The sequence below is a fragment of the Aulonocara stuartgranti genome, assembly GCF_965226115.1.
Source record: "Aulonocara stuartgranti genome assembly, chromosome: 7".
NCBI lineage: Eukaryota > Metazoa > Chordata > Actinopteri > Cichliformes > Cichlidae > Aulonocara > Aulonocara stuartgranti.
The window spans coordinates 51,876,230-51,903,419 of NC_138945.1; the positions used below are offsets into that span (position 1 = coordinate 51,876,230).

Genomic DNA, 27,190 nt, shown 5'->3' on the forward strand with positions numbered 1-27,190 from the left:
CAACTACTGCATCTGTGGGGGGGAAAAGAAAATTGATTTGGGTCAGTTATCAGTCCTATCCTGACTCAAAAGGCTGGATCGGATATTGTGACAATTTGCTGATATATATAAAGCTAATCTATTGAATTCACTTCCATGTTGCTCTCTGTTTATTATACCACACAGCAGTGCACCAGCTGCTACTGGTAAAGCTAATACAGCATGGAGGAGGCTAACAGCTGAACGCCAGCAGTTTGGAAGCATTTCATACTGATTACTCCAACAGCTTCTCTTTGGTTGTTTACAATAAATTTTAGTTGACTGTAAACTTAGCTAAAAAGCTCTGATGATGATGCTTTCCTGTCAGGTTCTTACTCTTTCTTCAGTCTCTCGCACTCTCACCATTGTTCTGTTTGGTGTAACATTTTTTGGGAAGCTTTCATTGCACTTTTGTTAATACGACATGCTGCAGTTAATATTATTTCACTACAACCATCTCTTGTTAGCAAGAATGTTAAAAGCGAAGTGCTAAAGCACTGTGCAAAAGTCTCTATCCACCCCTCAATTCATTGTACAGTATTATCCTAGAGAAGTGATAAATAGAGGAAGTGATTTATTGAAACATATAAACATACATACAACTATGATATAGAAAAGGAAAAATTGTAAAATGATTGAAAGTCTTTACTATATGACCACCTGTATTCTTCAACACAGTGTAAGCTCTCTTAAGCAAGTTTTCTTGACATTTCTTTAAGTAGTCTTTAGGAATAGTTCATCAGGATTTTTGAAGATCAGTCAAAGCTGTTCTTTGGGTGTTGGCTGCTTTCTGTTCTGTTCTTATACTGCGTCAATAATGCTGAGGCCCAGGCTGTGGGAAAGCCAGTCGATGACTGATGGTGTCGCACTGTGTTTTTTTTTTTCTGTCCACGTATGACATTACTGCTTTGGTAGTGTGTTTGAGATCATTGGTGTCCTGAAACACGAAACTGATACCAATCAGATGCTTTTCAGATGAATCAGCAAGATGAACCAAAAAGATCATACTCTTCTGTATTCACAATGTCCCCAACACCACTGGCTTAAATGCAGTCCCAGACCATGACAGAGCCTCCACCGTGCTTTACAGATGGCTTTGAACACTCACTGTTGTACCTCCCTCTTGATCTTTTCCATGCATATCGATGACAATTTGAACCAAATACTTCAGGCTTTAAAATCTCAAAGTTTTAAGTTCATCACTTTTTAAGACCGATTGCCACTTTTTTCACAGTTCAGTTCTTGTGTAGCTGGCACACCTCAGCCTTTTTCTCCCCGTTTCCCTTCCTTAAGAAAGACGTCTTCACAACCATTGAGACCATTTCTGACGAGGCTTCAGTGAACAGCAGACGGATCAACTGAACAGCGAAATGCTTCACTCAGGTTCTGTGTCAAGTCTTTGCTGGTACTTTATTATATTTCTTAAGGACAATGCCTTCAGATACTGTTGATCTACTGTAGATGTTTAAGGGCACATTGCACAACATGCTTGCTTATGCAACACCAGATTTTCGACTAGTATCTCTTTGGGAATCACCTTATTGGTACATAAATTGTATGCCTATCAAGCTAAAATAAATAAATATAAAAGTATAAACACATAATAAATACAGTTTAAAATGTAGAAGTTGCTAAATTGTCTGTTATGTGTAAATACATAACACTGACCTATAAATCATCCTGTTAAGTCACTTAACAAACCAACAACAAAAAGCATTTGAAAGTGGTCAGCTATGAGGACTGAAAATTAAAATAAAAAAGCAAACGAATGTTCAAAGAAAAACTTTCACAGACCTTCAGAAAGCCTGGAGAAATATTTCTCAAGAGCAGGTTAAAAAAAACATTACAAGAACATCTGGCTCCGCAACAGCAAAAATACATTAAAACGAGAGAAAGCTCAGGACTATTGCACAGCAATGTATAAAGAAACACATACAAAAAGATCACTGCATACACAAACTTTAGCAGACACTCTTCATTTTATATTTTGGAATAATTAGAGGAAGAAATAAGGGAAATTTTGTTTATTGCTTGGGTGTCTGCCATGAATACAGGAGTGTGCTTGTGAGTCCAACGTTAAGTCTCTGAGGTAATCTTCTAATATTATTTCCATCTGCACTTTTTCTACTGAGACATTTCTAAACACCTCTAGTCACAAATCTGTTGAAGGAATGCAAGTCCTCATATAGAATTTCAGTGTACATCTAGTTGCCGCAATGAAAAGATGAATCAGCAGCGATTTCAACAAAGAAAATAATTAACAATCTCTTTAATTACGTTCCCATTGACAAAAAAAAAGCAGAGCAGGAGTATAAACGTGCTTCTCCCCGATGAATAGCAACAACAAGAACATCAATGGGGGTGGTGGGGGGAGTTCCCTCAGACAGAAAAGACATTACTCTGCACATTCCACTGCATTATTGTGTGCATGACTTACCAAAGAGCTGGCGGTGAAATATAAACTTCCCGGCTAACAGGCCAGTGATAATGGCCAGTATCCAGCCAATTACTTTCAGGATGTTCCACCCGAGGCCTGGGTACTTGTTGAAGAGGAAAGAGAAACAGTTCCCCACCACAATCATATGGGCCTCTGTCTGACTGTGAGAGATGGGGTCCTCGGCGAAAATTAGGAAGTTAAAAAAGGTGACGAGGTACGCCACAATGAGACGGGACCACGGGTGCTGGAAATAGTAGCGAAAAAGGGCATCTATTTCCATCTTGCTAAGCCCTCCAGCCACACTACACCTGGGAGTCAGAGAGAGAGAGAGAGAGAGAAAGTGCTTCTTTTAGTCAGATTACATTACCAGCCAGGCAGATTAGAGCAAACGCACCCCTCAGACACAGATTAGTGGTTGGAATATCACTAAAGATAATGGATTAGGATCATGCTCAATTCAGACCCGGCTCAGATAGAGCAGCACCTCCAATAACGCACACAGATTTCTTAACACAAAACCAGAGTTTCCAATCAGTCCTAATATTATCACTCAGCTGTAAATTAGCAAACAGCCTATATCCTGTAATCGATTTAAAGGAGAGAAAAATAACATAAAGTGGACGATCAATCCACTCAAGTGTCCTCTTGTGCCGGTGAATCACGTGTCATACCTGGAAGTGGTGGACTCTTGAAGTACTATATATCTATTAGCTATAAATCGCTGGCTCGTCTCCTTTCAGCCCGTCTGCTCTGCGCTCTTCTTAAAAAAAACTGTTCCAGCATTACAGTGAGGCTTTCCCCGGCAACACCAGCCAAGCAGTGCATGAGTAACCTGCAGACACCCCGTCCCTCCTGTATTTTTAATCATTATTCACCCATGAACTCCACTCTTTCTTTACTCCATCGCTCTCTACCTCTTTGAACCGTCTGACTTTGCTGGGCTGAACTTCTGCCTGCTTTCATACCTTCCCTAAAACAGGGCATGGAGGGGGAAGAAGGAATTATGTAATGGCTTCAAAAATAGACCTGGCTATTAAATTTCACCAGCATCATGTTTGTCTTGTCATGATGCTGCCACCTTGGGTGATAGTAGGCTGATGAGGTAAAATGCAGATTTAGTTTGCTTTCTTTATCAAACTGCAAGCATTTAGAGGAAGACGAGCAGGAGGAGAAGGCAGACTTTTAGTGTGACCAGGGACCTGCTCCCATTCTGTGGCTAGCAACTTGTGACCAGAGAGTCCCAAAACATGAGTTAAGTGGGACTTAGCACCCAAAAAAGAACAAACTGTGCCGGGATAAGTTTATCTGAAGGTGGGTGGGTGGGCTATACCCTAGATAACCACGATGAGTAATGAAGAGATCAACTGATGTTTCGGGACCTGAACTCCCTCTAAAGCATAAAGATTAGATTTGCACTGATCAGAGCAGAGCAGTCTAAGTGCTGCAGGAAATACTCCAAATGGCCTCTCTATTTGAGGCACTTCTGGCAATTTCTGAATGGACTATCGTGTTCAGGGCATTAGTGCGTGATCGCACCAATCTCCCTTCTAACGACGCCAAATGTCACATCACTGACCTTATATAATTATGAGATATCACAACAAGCTTGACCATTTTGGTTCCTTCTTATCTGAATGTAGGGTACACCGAGTGAGATGTGGGACAGCCAAAATCCGTGCAAGTTACCTGCATGCACGTCGCTTTTTCTCATTTGTGCATGTGCAGTGGGTAAAGTCAACACGATTTTACACACCTGCTCCACGCCGTTTTATCTCTCAGTCGATGTCCAGGACGAGAAGCCCCGCTCCCGCTCTGCTCTCCGGCCACATCAAGCCGGCAGCGGCGCTCTAATCATCCTAAACAGGAGATGATACGACAGGGCTGAAGTGGGATTATCCATGCGACCTGTTGTTGTTGGTATACGACAGAGGCACCCACAAATCCTCTGTCATTGTGCCGGACTGTCCATACGCCGGGCGGAGCGGCTATTAAGCGGGCGGTGCTTCGTCACTGAGTCCCCGCCGTGAGGTGCGGTTTCTGGGTAGTAAGTAGGACGCTTCTACCGCCGCTGTAGCAAGGATGGAGGAGGCTGAATCCACACAGCAAGCGCAGCATCAGTGCAACGCAATGTAGCCAACACGTTGATTCACTAGCGCCAAAGTCAGAGCCAATACAAATACACGACTTCCGCTCACGTGTTTCAAAATAAAATGATAGCGACATCCATAACACAAGTAAGACTTGAGGAATCTATAAGTATACCAATATATGTATCACAACAGGCCAAGGACGAACCTCTAATATTAACGGATTAGATGTTGTTTTCCTTTATTTTTCAAGTTACTTGAACTTAACCCATTAAACATCATTAGAAACTACCAGATTTCTATGAGGATTTTTCTGAGGAAGATTTTTTCCGCTTCTGGAAAAAAAACTGTCACCCATAACTCGATAATAACGCAAATCTTTAACTTATTAACTCAAAACTTTGGGATACCTAACTCGAAATTTGGAGTTATTTCCTCTAAATTTTGAATTATTAATTCAAAACTTTGAGATCCCAGCTTTTTTTTTCAGTGCCAGAAACAAACTTCCACAGTGACTGTAATCGTCCTGGTTTATGTTGAAGAGTTGAGTGTCAACGGTCTTTCATCTTCAACCAGAATATCCGATAAAATTATCCACATTATCTAAACTCATCATATCAGGGGAATAGTCTATCCTACCTGGACACTGGAACGAGGTGCAATTTGCCAGTGATCATTCATTTGTTTAGTCACAATCAGTGTTGGTCAAGTTACTTGAAAAAAGTAATCAGTAACTAATTACTGATTACTTCCTCAAAAAGTAATCCCGTTACTTTACTGATTACTTATTTTCAAAAGTAATTAATTACTTAGTTACTTTTAAAAAACACGATTTACAACCTGAAGAGGTGATAAAGCGATAGATCTTTCAGCCCAATTCTACTTTTTCTGCATAATCCATCATACAAAATGTAATCAAATGGAAAAGTCTATTTTTTTAACTTGTTTTATCAGTTTTAATCTTTTAACTTTATGCATCAAGCAAAAATTTAATTATATGCAACATTCTCTGACTTGAATAAATTAGTTTAACATTTAAACCTATTTTCTGCACGTTCCAGCACATAAAATAACATATTTTTTGTGTTTACACTCAGTCTTTCAAATAGATGCAAGTAAAACACAGCAGAAAATAAATAAAGTCAAAGACTCAGCGGTCCTGTTGCTCTATTTTCACCTGTAAAGCAGGACTGCGGTAGGCGGAGGTTTACCCTGGTGCAGGTGTGCCGCGGTCAGTTGAAGAATCCGCGAGTTTCTCTGTGAGTTTCCCATTACGTCGTTGCACACTCGGTGCTTGCTTGGAAGTTTAGGGGTTTTTTCGCTGTAAAAAGAAGTTTTCTTCCCACGCACGGTGGACGCTAATGTTTTTGTCACTTTTTATGGAATCAAACTCAAAGTAAGGTCAGTACTTCCACGCTTTAAACGCTGCACGCTCATACTCTCTCCCACAATTGATATGTGATCCATTGTTGATCTGCACACAGCTGTTGTCACTAACGGCGCACTCGCTTATGTCACTGTCTAATCACTGTGGTGAGACATTCTCCAAAAAATCAGGGTTTTAGTAACGCAGCGTTCCTACGGGAAAGTAACGGTAATCTAATTACCGTTTTTGCAATAGTAATCCCTTACTTTACTCGTTACTTGAAAAAGTAATCAGATTACAGTAATGCGTTACTGCCCATCTCTGGTCACAATAATGGCAAATCAGACACTTACACTCATTTATATGTTCTGAAATCTACATCACATCGAAGAATGTGCCTGCACATGTGATGTGACAATAAAAGTGATTTGATTTGATTTGATTTGATTTGAATGGTTGAAGATGAGCCCATCTCAATCAGTGGACCAGAGCTCAGTAAACAATTTGCTTAATACCATTGGTAAATTATTTTGTTTCACATAAATGTACTAGTAACAGAGCACAGGTTTCATCAGCCACACTAGAATCTGTTTATTTTGTAAAAAGAAAAAAAAAGGGGGGGGGGGGGTTCCAAATCACTTCCTGTGCTACTGTGTGTCATACTTGACGCAAAGCTGAGAAGGGAATTTGCTGCCATGGGGCTCATTTATTTATTTAAAGAGGAGACCAGAGGCAGGAAGCCCGTGGCTTGGTATGACAGATCAGAGATGTGGAAAAACTGAATAAAATGTAAAAAAATGAAAGATGAATGAATATTGATCTTTATATTAATATTCATCTTAAGCCATAATTAAATACAATCAGTGCTTTATTTTTTCTTTTCTTGAAGAAAATAGCTGAATTTAAACCAGAAAACAAGTTGACTTTATTTCTTGGAACTTATTACATTATAAAAGCAGATACCATACACATATAGTGGAGTAAAGCATTCATTATTATTTTATTATCCCTTTAATTTAAATACCCAATAATAGAATATCATTAAAATATCCCATAAATAAACCAGAACTGTTAGCATGAATATGCATATATATGATGCTCTTCTTTGTGGGTTTCTGGCATCTCAACATACCAAGACCAATACACATGCGAAAGAGTATCCTTATACCCTTTCTTCTTGGCTTTTTCATTTAACATAAACTTGTGTAGAAATGTGTCCCTTGTCAGCATAGTATAGTCTATGAATTCACATATAAAACTTTAGGCACTCTATGTATTACAGAATCCTTTTGTTTTTAATAAGTGAAAAGAAACAGAAAATCTTCAAATGTTACGCAGGATTAGCGATGCACTCTACCAGTGTGCAGTGTTGATGAAAATAAAAATAGTATGCAAAGCCACATCTGGATAAGCCAAAGTTATTTTGGACTCCAATGCAGTAGAATTTAAGCTCCTTTGCCACTACAGCCAAAGGTATATTTAGCACAGAAAACAGCATGTTGGTGAAAATACAAATCGCATGCAGTCTTCTAGAAATTGAAACTGAAAGCACACCTGCTTCTTCAATAGCCAAATATCACCTTTAAGAAACACAAGCAATAAGAAACTTAAGTACTAACCCTTAAACTGTAAAAGAAATAGCATGGTAAGCTGTGGATATGATTGCCTTCTGTGTTGTGAATGTTGGGACAGGTCTCACACATTAATCACGCTGCTGGGCAGAAAGTGGTAAACTGGATAGACTTTTAGCATCACATAAGCCATGGGAATAAACCCACAGTGTTTTCAGTTTTCCTTGTCCAGAGTCCCAATGTGAGGTTCTTTTAAGATCTATTACCTTGTACAGAATGTTTTTGTCTGTTTTCAAACACTGAAAAAACAGACTTATATGTAATCACCAAAGAACACATATAAACAAGAAATGAAGAAAGCCACAGGGGTGGGGGTGGGGATAGGCTGAAAACCCACCAGTAGAGTCAGAGTGAGAGGTGAGTTTTCCTCTAGTCAGGTCACCAGGGCTACGACATTTACACAGACAACCATTCACACTTATATTCACACCTACAGTCAATTTAGAATTGCCAGTCAGCCGAACATGAATGTGTTTTGTATGAGAGACAAAGCTGGAGTACCTCGAGAAAACACAAGCAGCACAGGGAGACCGTGAATTTTCCACACAGAAGGGCGCCAGCCAGCTGGTTGATTCAAACCCAGGACTCTCTTGACTCTTTTCAGTGGCTGGTGCCTGGTGCTATGAATGTCTGTTTCTTTGTGTTGGCTTGTCTGTGTGAAGCTTGCATGTTGTCCCTGTGCTTGTTTGAATTCTTACACAATACTCTGGCTTCCCCTGATAGTCCAAAGGCTTGGTTTTAGGTTAATTGGCAATTCTAAACTTTTGTATTTTGACTTTTCTAAGAGACTAAGTAATTGTCTTATTTTAAAATGGTGTGTGCATATGAGTACTGCTGCTGTGCTTGCCCAAAGCCTGGTCCCCTTTAGTTCCCTGTGTAAGAAAATGTCCCGTTTCATCCATGCTCATATGAACACATGTGAAAATGTGAAATACAAGATATATTTTGACTTTTTTATACCAGCAAAGATATTTCTAAAAAAAAAAAAAAAAAAGGTCAGAGGAAGGAAGCTCTGTTTTTACTAGATAAGAGGGACAAGTGCAGCAAGGTAGCACATTAACTTAATGTCACTATTATTTTTCATTATTATTTCCATTATGAATATGAAAACATCTCACCAATAGTATCCTGGGATTCAACAATAGTGTATATATCAGAGTAATTGCAAAAAAAATGATTTAAAGCAATGATACTAATAAGAGCTAAACACATTTTACAGAGGTTTGCTGCTAGTGCTTTTACTTTTACATTCAAACACTTGCACTTTCTCCTTTGTTTTCAAAGAAGCTCTAAGTTCAGCTTCTGGAAGAGGTGTAGTAGAAGGATTTGTACTGTTGTATTTGTAGTAACAAAAAAATCAATGCTGAAAAATACTACTTCTAAATTTATAGAGCTGAAATAGAGCTGGGCGATAGAACGATAACGATATGTATCGCGATATAACTTTTACTCGATAGAGAAATTAAGCTATCGCGATAGACCTCGCCGCTCTTGTCCTCTTAAAAAAAAAAAAAAGGTCAGCCAATCCAAATTAAGTAGCGCAGAGCCGAACCAATCACAGCCGCAGCGTCACGTCGCGTGACTTGTTACGTGCAGCACAAGTGCCAAGCCTCACGTGTGTTTGTTTGGGAAGCAGCCAGCGAGTAATGGAGGAAATGAGTGTGCCGACTAGAAAAATCAACCGAGCGTGACCGAAGAGAAAACAGATGATGGTTCCAATGCCGGAGAGATTGTCAAACGGAAGAGCCATAGAAGTTCCGTAGTGTGAAGGTATTTCGGCTATTTCAAGTCTGACAAAAAACAGAGTAGCGTGCACTGTAAATTGTGCCGAAAGCAAGTCTGGAAATACAATAAACTGGTGCATGCGTCACACTGTGCGCCACGTTATTGTTTCGGTGAAATGAATTTCTACAATACTGTTACTGTTAATTCTACTCTCTGCAGTGTTTAAATGCTTACATATACACACAGTTACTGTCCCTCCACACATACGACTCGGTTCTGCTTCTATGCCCCAGCTTTGTTTACTTTTTCCCACCGAGGCTTCTAGACTTCTGATTGGCCAACATTTCTGCACGGTTAGGAATCTAGCGCCACCTGCTGCTTTGGCATGTTCATAGCAGCGTTTTCCTTCATTTCTGCCTTTATGTGTGGACGGGATTATTTTTTAAAACGAAAACGGAAAATCTCCGTTTTCAAAAACACCCGTGTACGTGTGGACGTAGCCTCAGTCTCTGACTGGAAGCGCTAATTCGTCATTCGGCTTTTGTCAGACTAAAGTAACTGTTAAAACTGTTTGAAAAGCTCAGCTATACAACAAGGAGAGATTGAGAATTTCCTTTTAGTTCTCAGTTTATTTGATATTGACAAAAGTTAGTCAGTTTTGTCTGTTCTTCTGTAAAACAAACTAAGATTTATTTTTAGAATTAATATTTTGTTTCTAAGTGGAATTGACAATTTAGTCTGTTTCGTTTGTTCTATTTTGAAACTTAAACGCTTTAGCGGCTGCCTTTTGTGTAGTTTGCAATATTTGCCTTTATTTATCTGAAAAGTCTCATGTTCCTTAAGTACATCTACCCTGTTGAACTTATTATGGGAAATAAAGATTTAAATAAAAACAAGCTGCTGATTATTTCACATTTTACTTGTGAGCAACGGCACATTTAAATCTTACAAATATAGTTATTTGGCTTATATCGTGATAGATATCGTTATCGCCTGAAATGAAAAAAACATATCGTGATATGAAAAAATCTCATATCGCCCAGCTCTAAGCTGAAATCATTATTTAATTCCGTAATTTCATTTACATGTACAATGACAATAATGGATTGCATTTATATAGCGCTTTTCAAGAACCTTAAAGCGCTGTACAATTCCACTATTCATTCACTCTCACATTCACACACTGGTGGAGGCAAGCTACAGTTGTAGCCACAGCTGCCCTGGGGCAGACTGACAGAAGCGAGGCTGCCATATCGCGCCATCGGCCCCTCTGGCCATCACCAGTAGACGAAGGGTCTTGCCCAAGGTCACAACGACTGTCCAAGCTGGGCCTCGAACCGGCAACCTTCCGATTACAAGACCAACTGCCAAGTCTTGAGCCAGGTTTGGGTATTCTGTTCCGTTCTATTCTATTAATTGAGTTCTTTATCAGGAAGAAGAAGCAGAAGTTGTAAAAATGAAAAAGAAAGAAAAACAAAGCCTGTTTTCAGAAAAACTGATAAAAGGCTATTGTATTGTATTTTATTCTATCATGAAAATAATCATCACTGCAAGTTTTAAGGTGTGACTGTGACCTCTGAAAGCAGGAAGCCACGAAAAGAGCCACTGGTTTCCTGGCTGGTAGGCAATCCACACCAGAGTTCTTCCACCTCTTCACCAAGAGGCCACATGCACCTGCAGATAAAAGGTGAATGAAAAAAATGAGACTTCACACCGAGCATGCACTAAGATAAGATAAGATAAGATAACCTTTATTAGTCCCACACGTGGGAAATTTGTTTTGTCACAGCAGGAAGTGGACAGTGCAAAAGTTATGAGGCAAAAATTAGAATACAATAAGAATAAATACAGTACACAACTGTACAGAATAGAATAAAATAAAATACTATATACAGTAGAATAAAATAAAATAAATATACAATAAGATAAAAATAGAATACAAATACAAATACTATATACAACTGAGTAAAAATACAACGATGACAGAAAGGATTATTGCACTTAGTATTATTGCATATGTATGGATGTGTGTGCTTGATCAGTTAAAGTCTTTATTATGGAGTCTGACAGCAGTGGGGAGGAAAGACCTGCGAAATCTCTCCGTCCCACACCTAACCAAAACCAAAAGAGACAAAAAATAAAAGAAGTTATAGAATATCTTGGCCTGTTGAGTCCAATTTAATTCACAGCAAAGGTATGATGCACGAGCAACCATTGGGCACGCCCCCTCCCCTTGATTGGTCGTTTTCATTCAGGTGCAGGACTTGACTAGTCGATATTTATGTCTTTCTTTTTTTTTAAATCAAATGTGACAAAAGAACCCCAGTATTTATAAATGCTACACGCCGAGTCTTTGAATGACACAGCTCAGCAGAAATCAACAAACTGTATGGTTCATTTTTCCACAGGATAGTAAAAATTAAAAAAAAGCTAGAACACAGTTTTCATATTTGACAAAAAGAAAGCAGCGACAATTATAAAGACAATAATAAAGAGTGAAGTATCGTCTCCGTTTTTTTTTTTTTAAGACTGAAAAAAAAACACATATTAAAATAAAACACGATTACCTTCCTGTTAGGATTTTAGTGACGACAGACTCGGGGCGGGTCTCGCCGATGTAGTCCACTTCCTGCTTCTCTGCCCTGGTTTCGCCTGATCAGCCGCATCAGCCTTTTATCCGACGAAAGCCACAATGTCACATCAAACGGGCATTCAAGGTAGATGCTTTCTTTCTGATTCACAGCTTTCGGCCTTTACGTGTTTTGTTTTGCTGCGTGTCTGATTGCCCGGCGAGCTTTAAGCGCCTGCAACAATTAATTGCAAGGGGAAGCTAGCGTCACGTTAGCTAGCCACTCCTAGCTAGCTTTGAGCTATCCTGATGTGTGCATATGTGTGTGTGCGTGCCCTGTTTGGACACTTATGACCAGGAAATCTAATCCTGAGTCTCTAATCAGTTTACGAGCGACCTAAAACACGACTACTCATACTTTTTTCACCCTCGCAGTGCTCGAAAAGCCTGTAATTCCCCAGCCTTTTAGCATCAAGCATAAATCCGGTAGTGTTTAGATTTTGAGTAGATTTTGAATGGACAGACGACGCCTTCATTTTGACAAACTGCTGGCCTGATACCTGTCGGTGTTTGCAATAATCCGTGAATGGTACTGGCATTGCTTAAGCCGTGTTGTAATTAAAAGTAAAAAGGGATTTATGCAGGGCGTGACCACTTGTTATACACGATGGCATCGCAGCAAAAATAGAAACAACCCCCGAGGTTAAACTTACAAATCAGGCAACCTTAAAATAGAAGTACAAACGTACTTGTTACTGCTGTGTCCGAATAGTGTTTTTTTTTTTCTTTTTCTGTTTTATCTTTTAAATATATATATATATATGTTAAACGTAAAGCTTAATACAGGGGCTCCTCTAAGCTAAACCCTTTTTGTGGTTGTTTGTAGCTCACCAGATTTTGGTGGTGGTGAAAAACAAAAGTGAATCCTAGTAATTCAGGGAATATGACCCAGTTCATTTACTACCATGTATGTGTTGTGTTACATGGAAGATTTTTCTTTAGTGCCTTCCTGCAAAAGTGATTTTAAAAATGTCTAAATAGTTTGTTGGACTTGTGCCATTAAGGTTCCCTTGGGCTTTGTGTTACAGCTATTAAGAAGTTGGTTTGAATCTGAATTATCACCCTTTTTAAATTTATTAAAAGAAAATGTATTTATTGTGACTGGGTTTGAGATCAAAGGTTGAACCAAAATAATAGGACTGACAAGTTTTCTTGATGGCCTGCTCACTCAAAGCCTGTGCAATACGGGATAAAATGCTAACTTTACAAAGGTCTGCAGGTGCTGAATGCTTAATGAGAAGATCATTTTGTGGCCTTTGTCTAATGGCTGACATCAGATGGTTCACAGGCTATTATGAGTCATTAAACCTTTAGGTGTAGACTCATAATCATATGACTCATGATGGCCATGTTAAGATGAGCGTGATGTTGTTGAGCCTGCATTGTTTAAAGGAGGGGAAGAAAACCCTGACCTTATGTCTTTTTTTCTCTCAGCGGGGAATGATGTGAAGGATATCTTTGCCAGTGCGAAGAGCGGGGATCAGTATCGTGCCCTAAAGATCGTCATCAAGGATGGTAAGCAGCGCTCTAGCGTCCTGGAGTTTGTTTACTTCTACCTAAATGTCTGCCAAGGCTGACATTAGCATTTCTTTATAAAGAAACAAAACTCTGCACTGCTGATTTTTTTTTCTCTCTCTCTTTGTCCACATCTGCTCTCCAGAGCAGCTGACTCTAGGTGCCAGCAGGAAAGCATCTAAAAAATGGGACCAGGAATATGATTCTTTAGTGCTACCCCTCCTCGACGATGATGTGCCCTGCTACGTTCTATACCGGCTAGACTCCAATAACAACCAGGGCTACGAGTGGATCTTCCTGGCCTGGTCACCGGACCACTCTGCTGTAAGAAAAAAACCCCAAACTACCCCAGCTTTAATGAATAGCTTTCCATTCTGCATGGCATTTGTACTTCTCTGCTATGGGTATCAGACGGGTGGGGTTTACCACATCAAGGCAGCCGTTCTTTTATATGCATTCATTATTTCCTAACAGACCTCTTGAAAGCTAAATATGGGTAAATTATGTTTTTCCAAATAGCACGGTGCATAGCCTCAGCCTCTCCTTCTTGACTTAAAATTTACCCTCATTGCTTTTAGGTGGCATATTCCTTTCATGCATTGGTGTTTTGTTGTAATGCAAATGTGTGTGCTTGCAATTTATGCGTTCTTGTCTCGCACAGTGTCATTTAAGTCATTGTTGTTTGGTCTCACTGAAACTTGATGAACCACTTGCAGCCTGGAGTTGCTGTGAACAAGAATAGCCGTAACAAATAACACACAAGTGTGTTTCTGCAGCAGTGAAATGGGGAATGTTGCGAGGAGAAGCGACCGGTGCCCAGATAAAGTGCAATGGAGGATTATTTGTAGCACGGTGGACTTTAGAATCACTTTCTGAAGGAGGAGCTGAGCTCAGCATTCCTGACCTCTAGTATAAAGCACGAGCCTTCAGGTTTAGGCTTGCTTGGAAGTTGCAAAACATTTTTCCAATGCATGCATGCACTCGTTTTTATCATGTGCATTTTCTTTTTCACTTCGTTAGAACTGGAGCTGGATTTACGTAGCCTAAATCACACGTTTGATATTTAAAGGTATCTTGTAAAGTTTTGGTTACCACTAGTGTAACTATGAATTTGAGCAGTTCCCTATTTTTATGACAGGAAATGCAGCAATAAACCAGCAAACACATGAAAGAATGTCTTGACAGAAGCACCGGCTGTAATATGTATTATAATATTTCTCACTTTTTTTAAGGCAAGCAACAATAAAATGTTTTTTTTTCTTTAAAGATAAAGCTCTCATTACCTTATGTCCTGTGTAAAGTTTGCTAAATATTATATATATATATTTTTTTTGGATATTCACAACAGGTGCGACACAAAATGTTATATGCTGCTACCAGAGCAACACTGAAGAAGGAGTTTGGAGGCGGGCACATCAAGGATGAGATTTTTGGTACCAGCAAGGTTGGTCAAGTGAAAGGCTTGTTACTCAGTAGTTTAACAGTGCCAAGTTAAATGTCAGTGTTAGTGTTTAGCACCTAATAGGAACTGTGATTACTATATCAGTAACAGTGAGTCAGTGTGTGTCTCTGCATGCCGTGTGATTGGGCTGTTCTTTACCTGCAGGATGATTTGAGCCTCAGTGGTTACAAGAAACATCTGACCTCTCAAGCTGCTCCTTTGCCTCTTACTGCTGCAGAAGAGGAACTGAGGCAGATCAAACTGAATGAGGTAACACGCACGCACACACACACACACAGACAGACAGACAAGTGATTTGGATTTTATCACTTGGTCACCGCTTAGAGTTGTCATTATCTTGGAGGAAACGATGTTCTGTGCAGTGCTTGCTGCACACATGCGGTCACTTGTTGACAAGTTCTCTGGCTTGAAGTGTTCTAAAGTGGGTGTGGATTAGGCTTCTCGTTTCTCTTTTGGCATTACGTCATTATCACATTGGAGGCTTCACTGGGAGAAAGCACTGGCTTGCTTTAGCTCAGCGGTATCCCTCCTCATTGCATATCCTGGGTGTGGTAGGTAAATCCAAACCAGTACAGTGTAGGGTATCAATGAAAGCTGGCGCTGAAGCTTTCCAAACAGCGCAAGGTCAGCAGCAATGCAAGTGTGCATATGCTTGCCTGGCAGTATCAGTGCAGTGCAGAGATGCTGATGCATTAGAACAGCAGGATGTTCTAATGCATCGGGAAGAGATAAAGCTATTAGCTGTGTGTATATCCTTAGCTCCACAAAACGTGCTGTTTAGAGTTGTAAACACTGGTTAGCCTAATCAGCAAAGGGACTAAAAGAAGAGCTTTTTGATTGTTCTAATCGAACATTTACATGTTGGGAGCTAAATGCAAATGAGAGGGTTCTGTAGCTCTTAGTATTTGGCAGTGATTGGTCACAAGAGTACAGGTGAGCCGCATCAATGGCTTGTGCCTTTGTTGTGATCAGATAAAGAAGTGCTGTAATGTGATACTTGTTGCAGGCAGTGTCGTCAGCAGTGTTTACAGTGCTGATATCAAGGTCTCCGGGGATGTGCCACATAGACTCCAACAGACAAATGAAAATGGGAACATTTGAAGTTTCACTCTTTATACTTCTGGAGAGTATTCCTAGAATTTTGCCGAGAATTTCTTCAGTGTTAAGAAACAACCTGTTTCTAATTGCTGCTCTCCCAGCTCCGCCACATGAACAAGAACTATCTTTCTTACCATATATGGAAGTGCTCTGAGTAGAGTGCAGGCTGTCTCCAAAAGTACGGTCAATTAAAAGCAACAGAGCAAATGGGAAGTGAGGTTTTTTTGCTCTTCCCACTTGCCCAGCTGTTGAAGGAAGATGATATACTGTTAATCTGTACTGCCTAGCTCAAAAAGCCTTTGAAATATTTATTGTTGCTTTGCCTCGGAGACTGCACACTTTTTTCCAAGCAGATGGATAAAAGACCTGCAATCCTTTTTGGTATGCGCGATAGCTACATGGGAGGCTCAATCATGTTTGCATGGCATTTCATTTTGTGGGAGCAAGCCTCTAAAAATAGATGCAATCCATCAGTGTAATCCTTCCAGAATTTCCAGTTTTCAGTGCAATTTCTCGGAGGCGCCTTGTCACTTCGATACAAGCACCTCATCTGTAATCATCAGGTCTAGCTCTGAAGATGTGCAAAGCACTTGTAATCCTAAAAAGTTTTTTTTTTGTGTTCTTTTTTTAACGGTGTGCCCTCACATGATTACACTTATTGAATTATTGTGGCTTATGTTTTGATTTTGAAGACATTTGATGCTTGCTAAGTAATGCTCTGATCAGCCTACTTTAAAGGCTTTGATATCATTTTTCAGTGTTTTTGTCAATTGTAGTGTTTTAATGACGATAATGTGACTGTAGAACTCAAAGTGTGTCTTGTTTCTGTGTCTTCGTTTGTGGTGTGTTTAGGTGCAGACTGACATCAGTGTGGACACCAAGCAGCAGACTCTGCAGGGAGTGGCTTTCCCTATTCATAAAGATGCCATCGCAGCACTTGAACGTTTCAGGGACAAGAAAATCAACTACGTACAACTGGTGAGTTATTAGCTGGGGTTATTAGCCTCTACATGGCCAAGTGTCAGCATACCTGTCACAGCACTACATCTGGGCATTTTTACATGCCATGGGATTACAAAGTATTGTAAGGCCAGCCACATACTCCTGGTGTCTGCAGCTTTCTGCATACACGTCTGCAAGGCTGTATCCTGGTCTAAATGACAGTAATTAGCTCAGCACTGACATATTCATATTCAATAATTTGAATGTGCAGTTGGAGTTTTTACCTTGTGTTTGGAAAGATGCAGATTGTTTTGGCGAGGAGACCTTTCTAGTTTGACACAATGAGTTACTCAGTTTGTCCAAAAAGCCTTTGTGTAAATTCTGCTCATTGAAATTCTGTCGGTTTGTGTCACAAGATCAGATGAGTCCAGTACAAAGGAATAATTGTAGCACTGTTGTGGTTGTGCATCAGATTTCCTTTTCATGAGTCTAAAAGCTTAGTTAAAGTGAATTTCTTTCTTTTGTGGGTTCTATTCATCCTTACTAGTTTTACTCCTGGCTGCTGAGGATCACATTAGCATGTAGAGTAAAGGGAGCTGTTTGGTATTTACTGGCACCACCTAGATTTTTCACATTGTCTGGTAACCAAAGCAGGGAGCTTGTAGTTACAGGAGCACTCGGCTTGCTTAAAGGGTAACTTTTTGCTTCTTTTGTCAAAAAAGAAATTAGATGCTGAACAGGAGCTCATTCGGTTGTGCGGCACTGAGCCAACGGAGCTGAAAGATCTCCCAATGAGAATCCCTAAAGATACTCCACGTTACCACTTCTTCCTCTACAAACATTCCCATGAGGGCGACTACTTAGAGTCCACAGGTAAATGATTTCCCACGGGTTATTACGAACAGCAGGAAAAAACAAACAAACACTGTATTTTGTGCAGGTTTCTGTGTTGTTCTGCTCTGAATGGTGCTTCACGTGATTCCAATCTCACTGTCCTTTCCTTCTTTCTTTGTAGTCTTCATTTATTCTATGCCAGGGTACAAGTGTAGCATCAAAGAGAGGATGCTGTATTCCAGCTGCAAAAATCCCTTGGTCGACATGGTGGAAAACAATCTCCAGATTGAGATTGAGAAAAAAGTAAGACACTGTGTTTTGTGATATACTAGGGCTGTGCGATATGACCAAAATCTCATATCCCGATATAAGAATTCTATCGTCCCGAATCCCGATAACGATATAAATCGCAAAAATTTTCTGTAAATTCTGTGAATCTCGGGCAGCTCGACTTGTGTGAAGTGTTTCCAGCTGCGTGTCATGTATCTGGAGTCGAGTGTTTTAACCGATGCATGAAACTATACAGTTTTAGACATAAGTTGTAACGGCCGCCGTTTTCTTTGTATTTATTACACGGCGTGCTGCGGGGAAAAGCCTGTTCTAACGTTTGAGTCTAAGGTTTATTTTTTAGCACCTGGCGGCTCTTTTTTACTTCTCATCCGTAAATAATCTGCTCTTTCACGTGATTCAGTTTATTTTGAAAAGTCTCAACAGGATCTTGAGCTTTATTGTGAAAGGTTTATGTGGAACATAAACAAGCGGACACGCGAAGGTGTTGCTGTCGCTGTTGCTAACGACAACGCATAAAAACAGGCGCTTGTCCGTCTGTAGTGTGGTTATATTACATATAAGAGAAAGAGAGAACTTTAAGAAATTAATATAACCACTACAGTGACCATCAAAACGATGAAAAAATATTGTCGTAAACAGTTTATTTTGCGGCACCACGAAACAAATGATAGCGTAAAATGAAACGATAGACGTTTTTATATCGTCATCCGATATATATCGTTATATCGAACAGCCCTATGATATACTATAATAATCAAATGTCTTATGTAAAATAAATATCATTTATTTACATAAGAGATTTCCTGATAACAAAAGTATTTGTGTACTGTGTTTCATACAGAGTTTAAAATGGTTTTGGTGGCTGATATGACTGATTACAAATGTAAACCTTATTCTACATGTATTGCTTAAACAAGACTGAAAACCTACAGAGTGTTATTATTGATTCTACAGTAAATCTCCAGGCATTTACAGGAAGGGTGGAGCACCATGCTTCCAAAGCATATTTTCCTCATAAGGTGTTTTGATGATGGTGGTGAAGGGCACTCTACCCATAATTTACTCCACATTGCATTACACATCATATTGCCAATGCTTTTAATGTATTAATACAGCTTATGTAGGGGAGAGAAGTGTGTCATGATTTATGAGATAAATCGGCATCAATTTGCAAATTCTGAACGTGACAGTCAACAAAAACGTTCAGACATTTTTCATAGTTTTTTTTTTTTTTCATTTAAATTGAGTTTTTCTCAAAAAATTTTTTTAACACAATTCAGTGGGCTACATACTGAACTGGGAGGAAAGGATGGAGACAAAGCATTAATAATATGGCACTAATATTGATCTGACACCAATACCAGCGTTGGCATTGATACTATCTATATTTGGATCGATTCGAGCACATGCGCTGTATTTTAAACAGCACACATGTCATGGAAAACGCTGCACAGGCTCAGGAACACTTCCACAATTTACTGTCTGTTCAGCTTAAACATCTGTCATGCAAATAAAAGCCATGTTGTCATCTTAGAACTCATTTGTAGTGACCTTTTCTAATGGGCCTCAAACAGCATGCTCAATGTTGGGCACAGGGGTGAATGTTTTTCCTTTAATCTGTCACACAATGCACCAGTGGTCCAGCTCATCTTTTTAATGCACTTTTTAAATATTTCTGTTTCCCAGTTGGAAATAGAAAACGGAGAAGAACTGACAAGTGATTTCTTGTACGAGGAGGTGCATCCCAAGCAGCACGCACACAAGCAGCGCTTTGCCAAGCCCAAAGGCCCCGCTGGTAAGAAGGGCGGCCGCCGCATCACCCGACCACCGGGGGAGAGAGAGGAGGAAGATTAAACAGACCTCACCGCCCGACCACCACCTCTACCCCGAGCACGGTCCACAGAGGAACATTCCTGCTTTGGGGAGGGGAAGGCAGGAGGGAGGGGGGGGTTAATCATTTTCGACACGCTTGTTTAAAATAATAAGACAAAAACCTCAAATTCCCACAGAGTTCACCCACAGACCCAGCTATGCACGCCAAGGACAACTGAGCAATGACACACTTCAGAATGTCCATTTGTAGCTTGCCAAATGGAAGTACATTCATGTAGGTTAGTACATTCATAAAAACCCTTTTACTATAATTCAGAGAGGCCCAAACCAAGTCAAAGATGAGGTTGTTTTTTTTTAATTTTCACATCGTTGCCAGCTCTGAGACTTCAAAAATGTTAGTGTAACTAATGTGAACTTGCGCCGATGTGATGAAAAGACCCCATTTTGTGTTCACGTGCTCAAATTCCTAACTTCCATTCCTCCTCGTGTCAATTAATGTTTCTGTGTCTAATGTGTTGATTATTTGTCTCCTACTGTTTGCACAATGAGGTGCTCCAAAGCAGAAAAAAAAAATTCTCAAACTTGTGTCTGATGATTCATTTTATATTGGGGGAAAAAAAAAAAAAAGACTTCTTTTTTGATATAACTGTGGTTTACATGAAAAAAATCATCTGCTGAGATACTTATTTTTCTATGCAAGTGCTGTAAATGTACATATTGTAGCTGTGTGATGCTCTTTGATTAAGAAACAGTCTGGTCTGTTGAGGTAGATGTCCACGTCGGTAAGGATCACAGTGAAAGAACTGGGGCTTCCAGAAATATTACATCCACACATTTCAGATTTCACAAGGAAGGAAGCTTTTCCAGCTTTTCTGGTTCCCATAATGACAGGGAATGCCACGCTACTGGATGGGAAAGGGAATAATATAATTACCTTGATCAAAATGTTGCCACATCCACTGATGTACTGATTAATATTAGGCAAACTACTTCGCTCACCTCATGTTTGAAGGGAATATCCCTTTATGTTCATACAGTGTCATTATAATAGAAAAATCATGTTTGGTCTTATGTTTTCTTATAATTCTTTTAAAGAAGAAAAATAAAATATTTAAATCACTTTCTTTCACTTCTTTAATTGTTCGTAATAAATACATTTAACACTGGGAAGAACAACCAATCAGCATTCTGAAAGAGTTCGGCCATTAGATTTGTTTAAAGGCCGCACAGAAATGTATTCAGCAGTATTTTTACAGCAATTACACACGTAAGCTACATGCCTTAAAAAAAAAAAAACAGTGCAGTAATTCTTCTGTCAGTCTGCAGTTTGAAGCAAGCTCACAATTCCCACGATGCTTTGCTTCACGCCTTTCTATCAAGATCCAGTGCAATGTTTTTGACGACTCCGTGAATCTCCGCGTAAACCTGTTCAGACACACAACAATCATGACTACATCATGAAGTTAGCATATATATATATATATATATCGTAGCAACAATATGACATTTTCCTTTAGTTCAACAAGACAAGAGTGCAGCCTCCGTTCTCTTACTGCCTGCATTTGCTCCCTAAATCCCCTAAATAATATGTTTGTTATTACATAGACTCCCCATACACTTTATTAGGTACACCTTGCTATATCAAGTTGGGCCCCTTTTGCCTTTAGAACTGCTTTAATTCGTTGCAGCACAGATTGAACACAGTGTTGGAAAATTCCTCAGAGATTTTGGTTAATATAGCGTCACACAGATTTGTCAGGATGTGGCAGAAAGGGACATTTGCATCATGAATGCATGATGCAAATGTCCCTTTCTATCACGTCCCAAACATGCTCTATTAAGGCTAAGATCTGGTGACTGTGGAGGCCATTCAATTACAGTGAACTCGTCATGTTCAGGAAACCAGTTTGAGACGATCTGAGCTTTGTGACATGGTGTGTTACCTTCCTGGAAGCAGTCATAAAAACGTCGGTTTACTGTGGTCACGGTCAACAACAACACTCAGGTGGGCTGTGGTGGTTAAGAAACGCTCAGTTTGTATTAAGGGGTCCAAAATGTGATAAGACAATGTCCCCCACACCATGACACCAGCAGCAGCCTGAGGTTTTGGTACATTGCTGGACTTTCATGTTGTTTTTGCCAAATTCTGATCCTATCATCTAAATGTCATAGAAGAAATCAAGACTTATTGGCCTGGGCAATGTTTTTCCAATGTTCTGTTGTCTGAGTGAACTGTGGCCTCGGCTTTCTGCTGCTCATCCCATCTGCTTTAAGGTTCAACATGTTGTGCATTCAGAGATGCTCTGCTGCATACCTTGTTAAGATAACAAGTACTGTTGACTTCCTATCAGCTTTAAACGGTCTGCCCATTTTCCTTTGATCTCTGGCATTTTCACCCTCAAAACTGCCACTCACTGGATATGGTTATGTGCTATTTACACAGCATCAAATCGCAACAAAAGTCACCTCGAGGTGCTTAAATGACCACAGCCACGCCTATACAGCAGTCAGTTGCTGCTATGTGATTGGCTGTTTAGATATTAGTGTTAATAAGCAGTTAAACAGGTGAATGTATTTTTGCTAATAAATGCCATTAAAAAAAACCCAAACAATGACCCGACTCAGTTGTTAATGATCCTCTTTTCAAAAACTAAAACAAAAAAAAAAAAATCCCTTTGTGGGATTTCTTCATTCAGCCTGGTCCAGCAGAGGCACATAACACAGGCAAACAGCTCAAGGTGAAAAGCTGTGCAGATGCCAACACAGTAGCTTGACCTATACATTAAATCTGCTGGGATCGTTCCTGTACCTGTCTGATGACAGGCCGTCTGTTTTTCCTCTCATGGAGGCAGTTGCATGCCAAGGAGTAAATACTCTCCACCTGGCTCAGCTCCCAGGCTTTCATCTTTTTGTCCACAAAATCCTCCAGAGTCAGCTCCTCATCTTCATCATCTATGTCATACCTCATCTCCATCTAGGAAATGAAGTAGGGAACACACACACACACACACACACACACACAGTGATGTAACAATCATCTTCTGCAAGCATGTTCCATAGATGCTGACTTGTATATTAAACATCAAATGCAGTATCAGCACATGATGAGCACAGATGAAACTTTTAAAGGTGGAAGATTTGAACTTTTTTGTTTAAATCAATAACAAATTGACTATTAACCGATAATGTTCCCTGACTTATTAAAGGCAAAGCCTTTAATAAGCTGGAAGCACAAAGTGTAGCTTGGCAGGTAACACGATGAAAGCCTCTTTTGTGTAACTTACCAAGAACTGTGGCTCCCGGTTTTCATCAACTGGCGGGAGTCCAGACAATATTTCTAACAACACCTGTAGATGGCAGAGAGACGGGGTTAATCGCACGGCTCTGGGCAACAGGAAAACTTACATGTGGCGGCGGGTAACATCGCCAACACTGCAGTATTCCCACAGCATGTAGGAATGCATATGCTTCGTGGCAAGGTCAGAGATTCTACTAAAGTACTGATCCCGGAAATCACCTAATGATCACCTAATAATCACCTATGTTTGACAATTATAGCTACTGATACGTATCGCTGTGTCCCACAGCAGATTTGGGATAATGACAGATGATAAACAATATAGAGCTCTTATTTCACAAATACTGAAAAAAGTATACTGCAACGCTTGTGTCCTGCAGTTATATATGTGTCAGTAGTTTGGGAGAACCTTGGAGTCAAGGAAAGTGCTGAGTATTGCTCTACATTTTACATTACAGCTGCAGTTTCTCCAGCCCTACCTGTGTGTATCAGTGTGTGTGTGTGTGTGTGTGTGTGTGTGCGCGCGCGTCTGAAGAAAGCCTACCACTCCAAAACTGAAGACATCGGATTTTGGTGTGATCTCTCCTCTTAGCGCCTCCGGTGCCATGTACGCACGGGTACCCACGATCCTCTCAGTCATCATGGTCGTCGAGGTTCGCTTGGCCGATGCTCTCGTCAGACCAAAGTCTGAGATTTTGGCCACAAAGTGTTCATCTAACAGGATGTTCGCACTAACAGGGAAGAAATACCAGAGTGAGCAACAAAACATCCAGTCATGTGTCATGTATATTTCTACATTTAGGGAAATGTGATTTTACTGGCTTCCTTGCCAAGAGTTAAATTAAAACATCAATACCTCTTGCATGATTTTGCTTATGAGCCTCTATAAAACTCACTAAATTACCAAACTGTACCTTTCGTGCCCAAACTGTACTGTTGCATTACTAATGAACCTGTTCGTGATCTTCATGTTAACTTAAACTACTAGCTACTAGTGGTGTCATCAGATTAAACAAAAATAAAATAAATCTAGGTGTGGCATCAGTTTTTTCATGCGCCTCTGAACAGGGACATAAATACAAGTGTAAATGAAACCTTTTTCTACTTTTAATTTAGTTTAATTTTGTCATATGATCTGCAGAGAACCATATGGGAAAGCTTTTTCTACATCCCCAAAGTCTTTTTTTGGTTCTTTGTCTAAAACAGTAATGTGATGTAATTTGCATAGTGTTCCATAAAGGTACGGGACATCAAAAACAGGATATTTTCTCTCTTCTTTGTAGGATATCTCTAAACCAATAACGATGAAAGCTTTCGCACTATGAACCTTTTAACATCTCTGTGGACGTGATGGTTGGAGTGCAGATACTCCAAACCTTTGGCTGTCCCTTCTGCTATCAAGCACCTGTGGTGCCAGGAAAGTGGAGGACTTCCTTCCTAAATAAACAAAAAAAAAAGCATGTAATTAAATCCCTTTATGAATGCACGGGGACTGAAAAGCAGACTGTTTGTGTAGAAGAGTAAATAATGCTTACAAAGCAAGCCAGTCGGTCTAATAACGATCCATTGGCCATGAAAGCGTACACTAAACATAGGTGCTGTTCGTCACAGGAAAATCCAACCATGTCAACCAAGTTCTCGTGTTTCAACCTGTGGAACAAATGCTGTTATTAAACCATACCTGCATTTGTAAATACATGTATGTTAAATATGCTTCTTCACCTTCTTCCTGAGGGAAACTTACACTTTCAGAGTCTGGATCTCTTGGTTGAACTGATCTTGCAACTTGTCCAGTGGTATGTCATCCACCTAAATAATACAATATCTCAGATGCAATTAACAGCAGTACACAGAGGCATGTGGTTCTGTTAAAAAATATTTTCACTTACTGGATTGAGTTTTTTCACTGCAACTGGTTTGTCATTCAGGAGACCTTTGTATACCGTCCCAAAGCCTCCCTCTCCAATTCGGCTGCCACCAGCTGACGTGGACCGGTCATCAAAGTTGCCTGTGATCCTCATCAGGTCACTATATAAGAAACTGGAGAAGCCTAAGGAGGGAGACACAGTAAACTGCCTCATTAACTTCTCTGATCAAGAGCCCGACGCTGCCACCTGCTGTCGATTACATAAAATTACATCTTTATGAAGAAGCGGCATCGAAATCAAAAGATCATCTTTGTTGACTACACTACACCACTATAGAGCAGCTTAGTTTACAGTGCTCTAATGTAATCAAGTAGATTTATTGCACTACTTTAGTACTGCAGTGGCAGATTTACATGGTGCTGAGAAAGATATGACATTTTAATTCACTGAAACCAGACTTTTCAGCAGATAATGAAAGATGAACATTATCTACTTAAAACATCGCATGAATATGACTCATAAATGACTGTGTTAATAAATGTCAGACGTTCAGTGTCACATGTTCAATCAAGATATGAACGTAAAATTAATACATAATCAAAAAGTGAAAGACCTGTGTGTATTGGTTCGGTGTTCTCCTGTGGCATTCGAAGCTGCAGCACAGTGGTGACGGGCTGCTGCTGCACATCTCTCTCTTCCAGCACTCTGGTTGAAGCAGTGCTTTGGGTTTGTGTCTCCAGTGGACTGGACTCTTCAACTGTGTGAGGACAAAAACAAAAAATGATCAGAATAAATGATTGGGTTTTACATCCTGTATCAGTGCGGTTTGACTGTTTCTCCTCATGCTCCAGGCATCACACCTTTAATATAACATAACAGATGTTTACTCATCCTCTACCCAAAAAGTGCAGAAGTTTTTTGCTACATCTCTTATTGCAATTTCACAACTCGTGGTTAACATCTTATTTTCTTACAATAATTTTTTTTAAAAAGAGGGCGATACTGGGAAAAAGATCTGGGGTAAGTTAAGATTCAACAGGTTTATTCTACCTGTTGCGTGTGGTTATTATTTAATGGCTTTTAAAAGTCATACCAGGTAGCAGAACACTGGCAGCAGCCAGTAACTCGTGACTCTTCAAAATGTCCACAAGTTCACCCACTGTGCTGTTGGTGGTCCCCCAGTCATTGAGCAGCTCCACTGTGGGACTGCGACCCTGTGCAACAAGACCTTCAAATCTCCTTCAAAGACAGCGGCACAAATTCAGTAAACAATAAATAAACAATCAGCGTGATTTCATTCAATGAAAAGCAAGCACGTCAGAAAGTTTGCCCGCATCTTACCTGACATGAAGCTGGGAATACCTCGGCTCCCCGCTCGGTTTCTGTATATCTACAAGAACTTCTTTCCACCTGTCCTGAGGATCCAAAAAATCGGACAATTTGCGACGTAAACGAAAACCGATGTTGCGAATATAAGTAGCGGAAGTTACTGGATTATCCATTCTGCGGGGAGCTTGTGACCAAACCTGAGATTGGGTTTTATCTAACAGTCATGTTGTCATGATCTTAGACCTGAAGACGTTAATTATACTCCATCGAGTGGATTCTTTAACCCAGAAAAATCGCAAACAGTTAGGTTTTGCTCACATACCTAAAAGAAAAAGTGTTTTCCGATATTGAGCAACTTCCCCAAACGTAAACAGCAGGGCTGTCCTACAAAAGGTCTCCACCTACAAAGCGGAAACGCAAAGATTGAGTCTTATGGTATAATACAGTCTGTGCTGGATGTTCTTACCTGTAAGCGGGCACAACAAACTAACAATAAACCTGCGTGTGGTTATTCATATAATTATCTTTTTGATAACACAAGAGCAGAAAGGGAGACAGCTGTCGTGTGATGGTGGTTTGGAGATTTACGGTGTCACAGTGCCCTCTAGTGGATAATGAAAATAAAACAAATCTTCCATTCGTGGGTGCACACTGACGGTATCCGGCAAGAACACCCTGAGTTTGAGTCCACCACTCGGCTGGGCCTGTCATGTGATCAGTTTGCATGGTGTCTGCGTGGGTGCTCTGCCTTCAAAAGACATGTAGTTAGTGGTGCCCGTTGGTGTGAATGGTTGCCTGTTTTGCTGTGTTAGTCCTGCGTCAGAGCT

General features: G+C 40.0%; 3 protein-coding genes across 5 annotated transcripts in view; 1 reads left to right on the forward strand and 2 right to left on the reverse strand.

Moving 5' to 3' along the window:
- The window catches only part of tmem117 (transmembrane protein 117), a 46,625-nt gene extending 41,986 nt beyond the window's left edge, over positions 1 to 4,639 (reverse strand). Inside the window, exons 1-2 of one of the 3 annotated variants that reach the window (XM_082539769.1) lie at positions 4,209 to 4,639; positions 2,456 to 2,763 (exon numbers count right to left, since the gene is read on the reverse strand). In XM_082539769.1, the coding sequence (XP_082395895.1) occupies positions 2,456 to 2,735 (280 nt within the window). In that variant the 5' untranslated portion in view covers positions 2,736 to 2,763; positions 4,209 to 4,639. Of the gene's footprint in view, positions 1 to 2,455; positions 2,764 to 3,126; positions 3,407 to 4,031; positions 4,113 to 4,208 lie in introns of those variants that run through there. The other 2 variants (XM_082539768.1, XM_082539770.1) reach the window with 2 other exon arrangements.
- A 7,212-nt stretch (positions 4,640 to 11,851) lies between these two features.
- On the forward strand, positions 11,852 to 20,988 carry twf1a (twinfilin actin-binding protein 1a). The gene is made up of 9 exons (XM_082539772.1): positions 11,852 to 11,981; positions 13,328 to 13,408; positions 13,554 to 13,732; positions 14,757 to 14,852; positions 15,015 to 15,119; positions 16,821 to 16,946; positions 17,633 to 17,783; positions 17,926 to 18,047; positions 19,722 to 20,988. The coding sequence occupies exons 1-9, from the start codon at positions 11,957 to 11,959 to the stop codon at positions 19,887 to 19,889; spliced, it is 1,053 nt and encodes a 350-aa protein (XP_082395898.1). The 5' UTR covers positions 11,852 to 11,956; the 3' UTR covers positions 19,890 to 20,988.
- On the reverse strand, positions 20,985 to 26,812 carry irak4 (interleukin-1 receptor-associated kinase 4). Its single transcript, XM_082539771.1, has 11 exons — positions 26,376 to 26,812; positions 26,128 to 26,273; positions 25,648 to 25,785; positions 25,056 to 25,216; positions 24,911 to 24,975; positions 24,702 to 24,816; positions 24,494 to 24,603; positions 23,711 to 23,897; positions 23,153 to 23,215; positions 22,678 to 22,842; positions 20,985 to 21,293 (listed from the first exon to the last, which is right to left on the reverse strand). Exons 1-11 carry the CDS (start codon positions 26,534 to 26,536, stop codon positions 21,231 to 21,233), a joined length of 1,374 nt encoding a protein of 457 aa, XP_082395897.1. The 5' UTR covers positions 26,537 to 26,812; the 3' UTR covers positions 20,985 to 21,230.
- Between the last annotated feature and the right edge of the window lie 378 nt (positions 26,813 to 27,190).

Excerpts from the sequence above, each read along its gene's own strand:
- irak4 (XM_082539771.1), bottom strand. The coding sequence starts at position 26,536 with ATGGATAATCCAGTAACTTCCGCTACTTATATTCGCAACATCGGTTTT. Across the intron at positions 25,786-26,127 it reads TGCCAGTGTTCTGCTACCTG|AGTCCAGTCCACTGGAGACA; the intron begins GTATGACTTTTA and ends ACACAGTTGAAG. Across the intron at positions 24,604-24,701 it reads TAGACCGACTGGCTTGCTTT|GAAGGAAGTCCTCCACTTTC; the intron begins GTAAGCATTATT and ends TTGTTTATTTAG.
- twf1a (XM_082539772.1), top strand. The coding sequence starts at position 11,957 with ATGTCACATCAAACGGGCATTCAAG. Across the intron at positions 13,733-14,756 it reads GGTCACCGGACCACTCTGCT|GTGCGACACAAAATGTTATA; the intron begins GTAAGAAAAAAA and ends TATTCACAACAG. Across the intron at positions 18,048-19,721 it reads AGATTGAGATTGAGAAAAAA|TTGGAAATAGAAAACGGAGA; the intron begins GTAAGACACTGT and ends TCTGTTTCCCAG.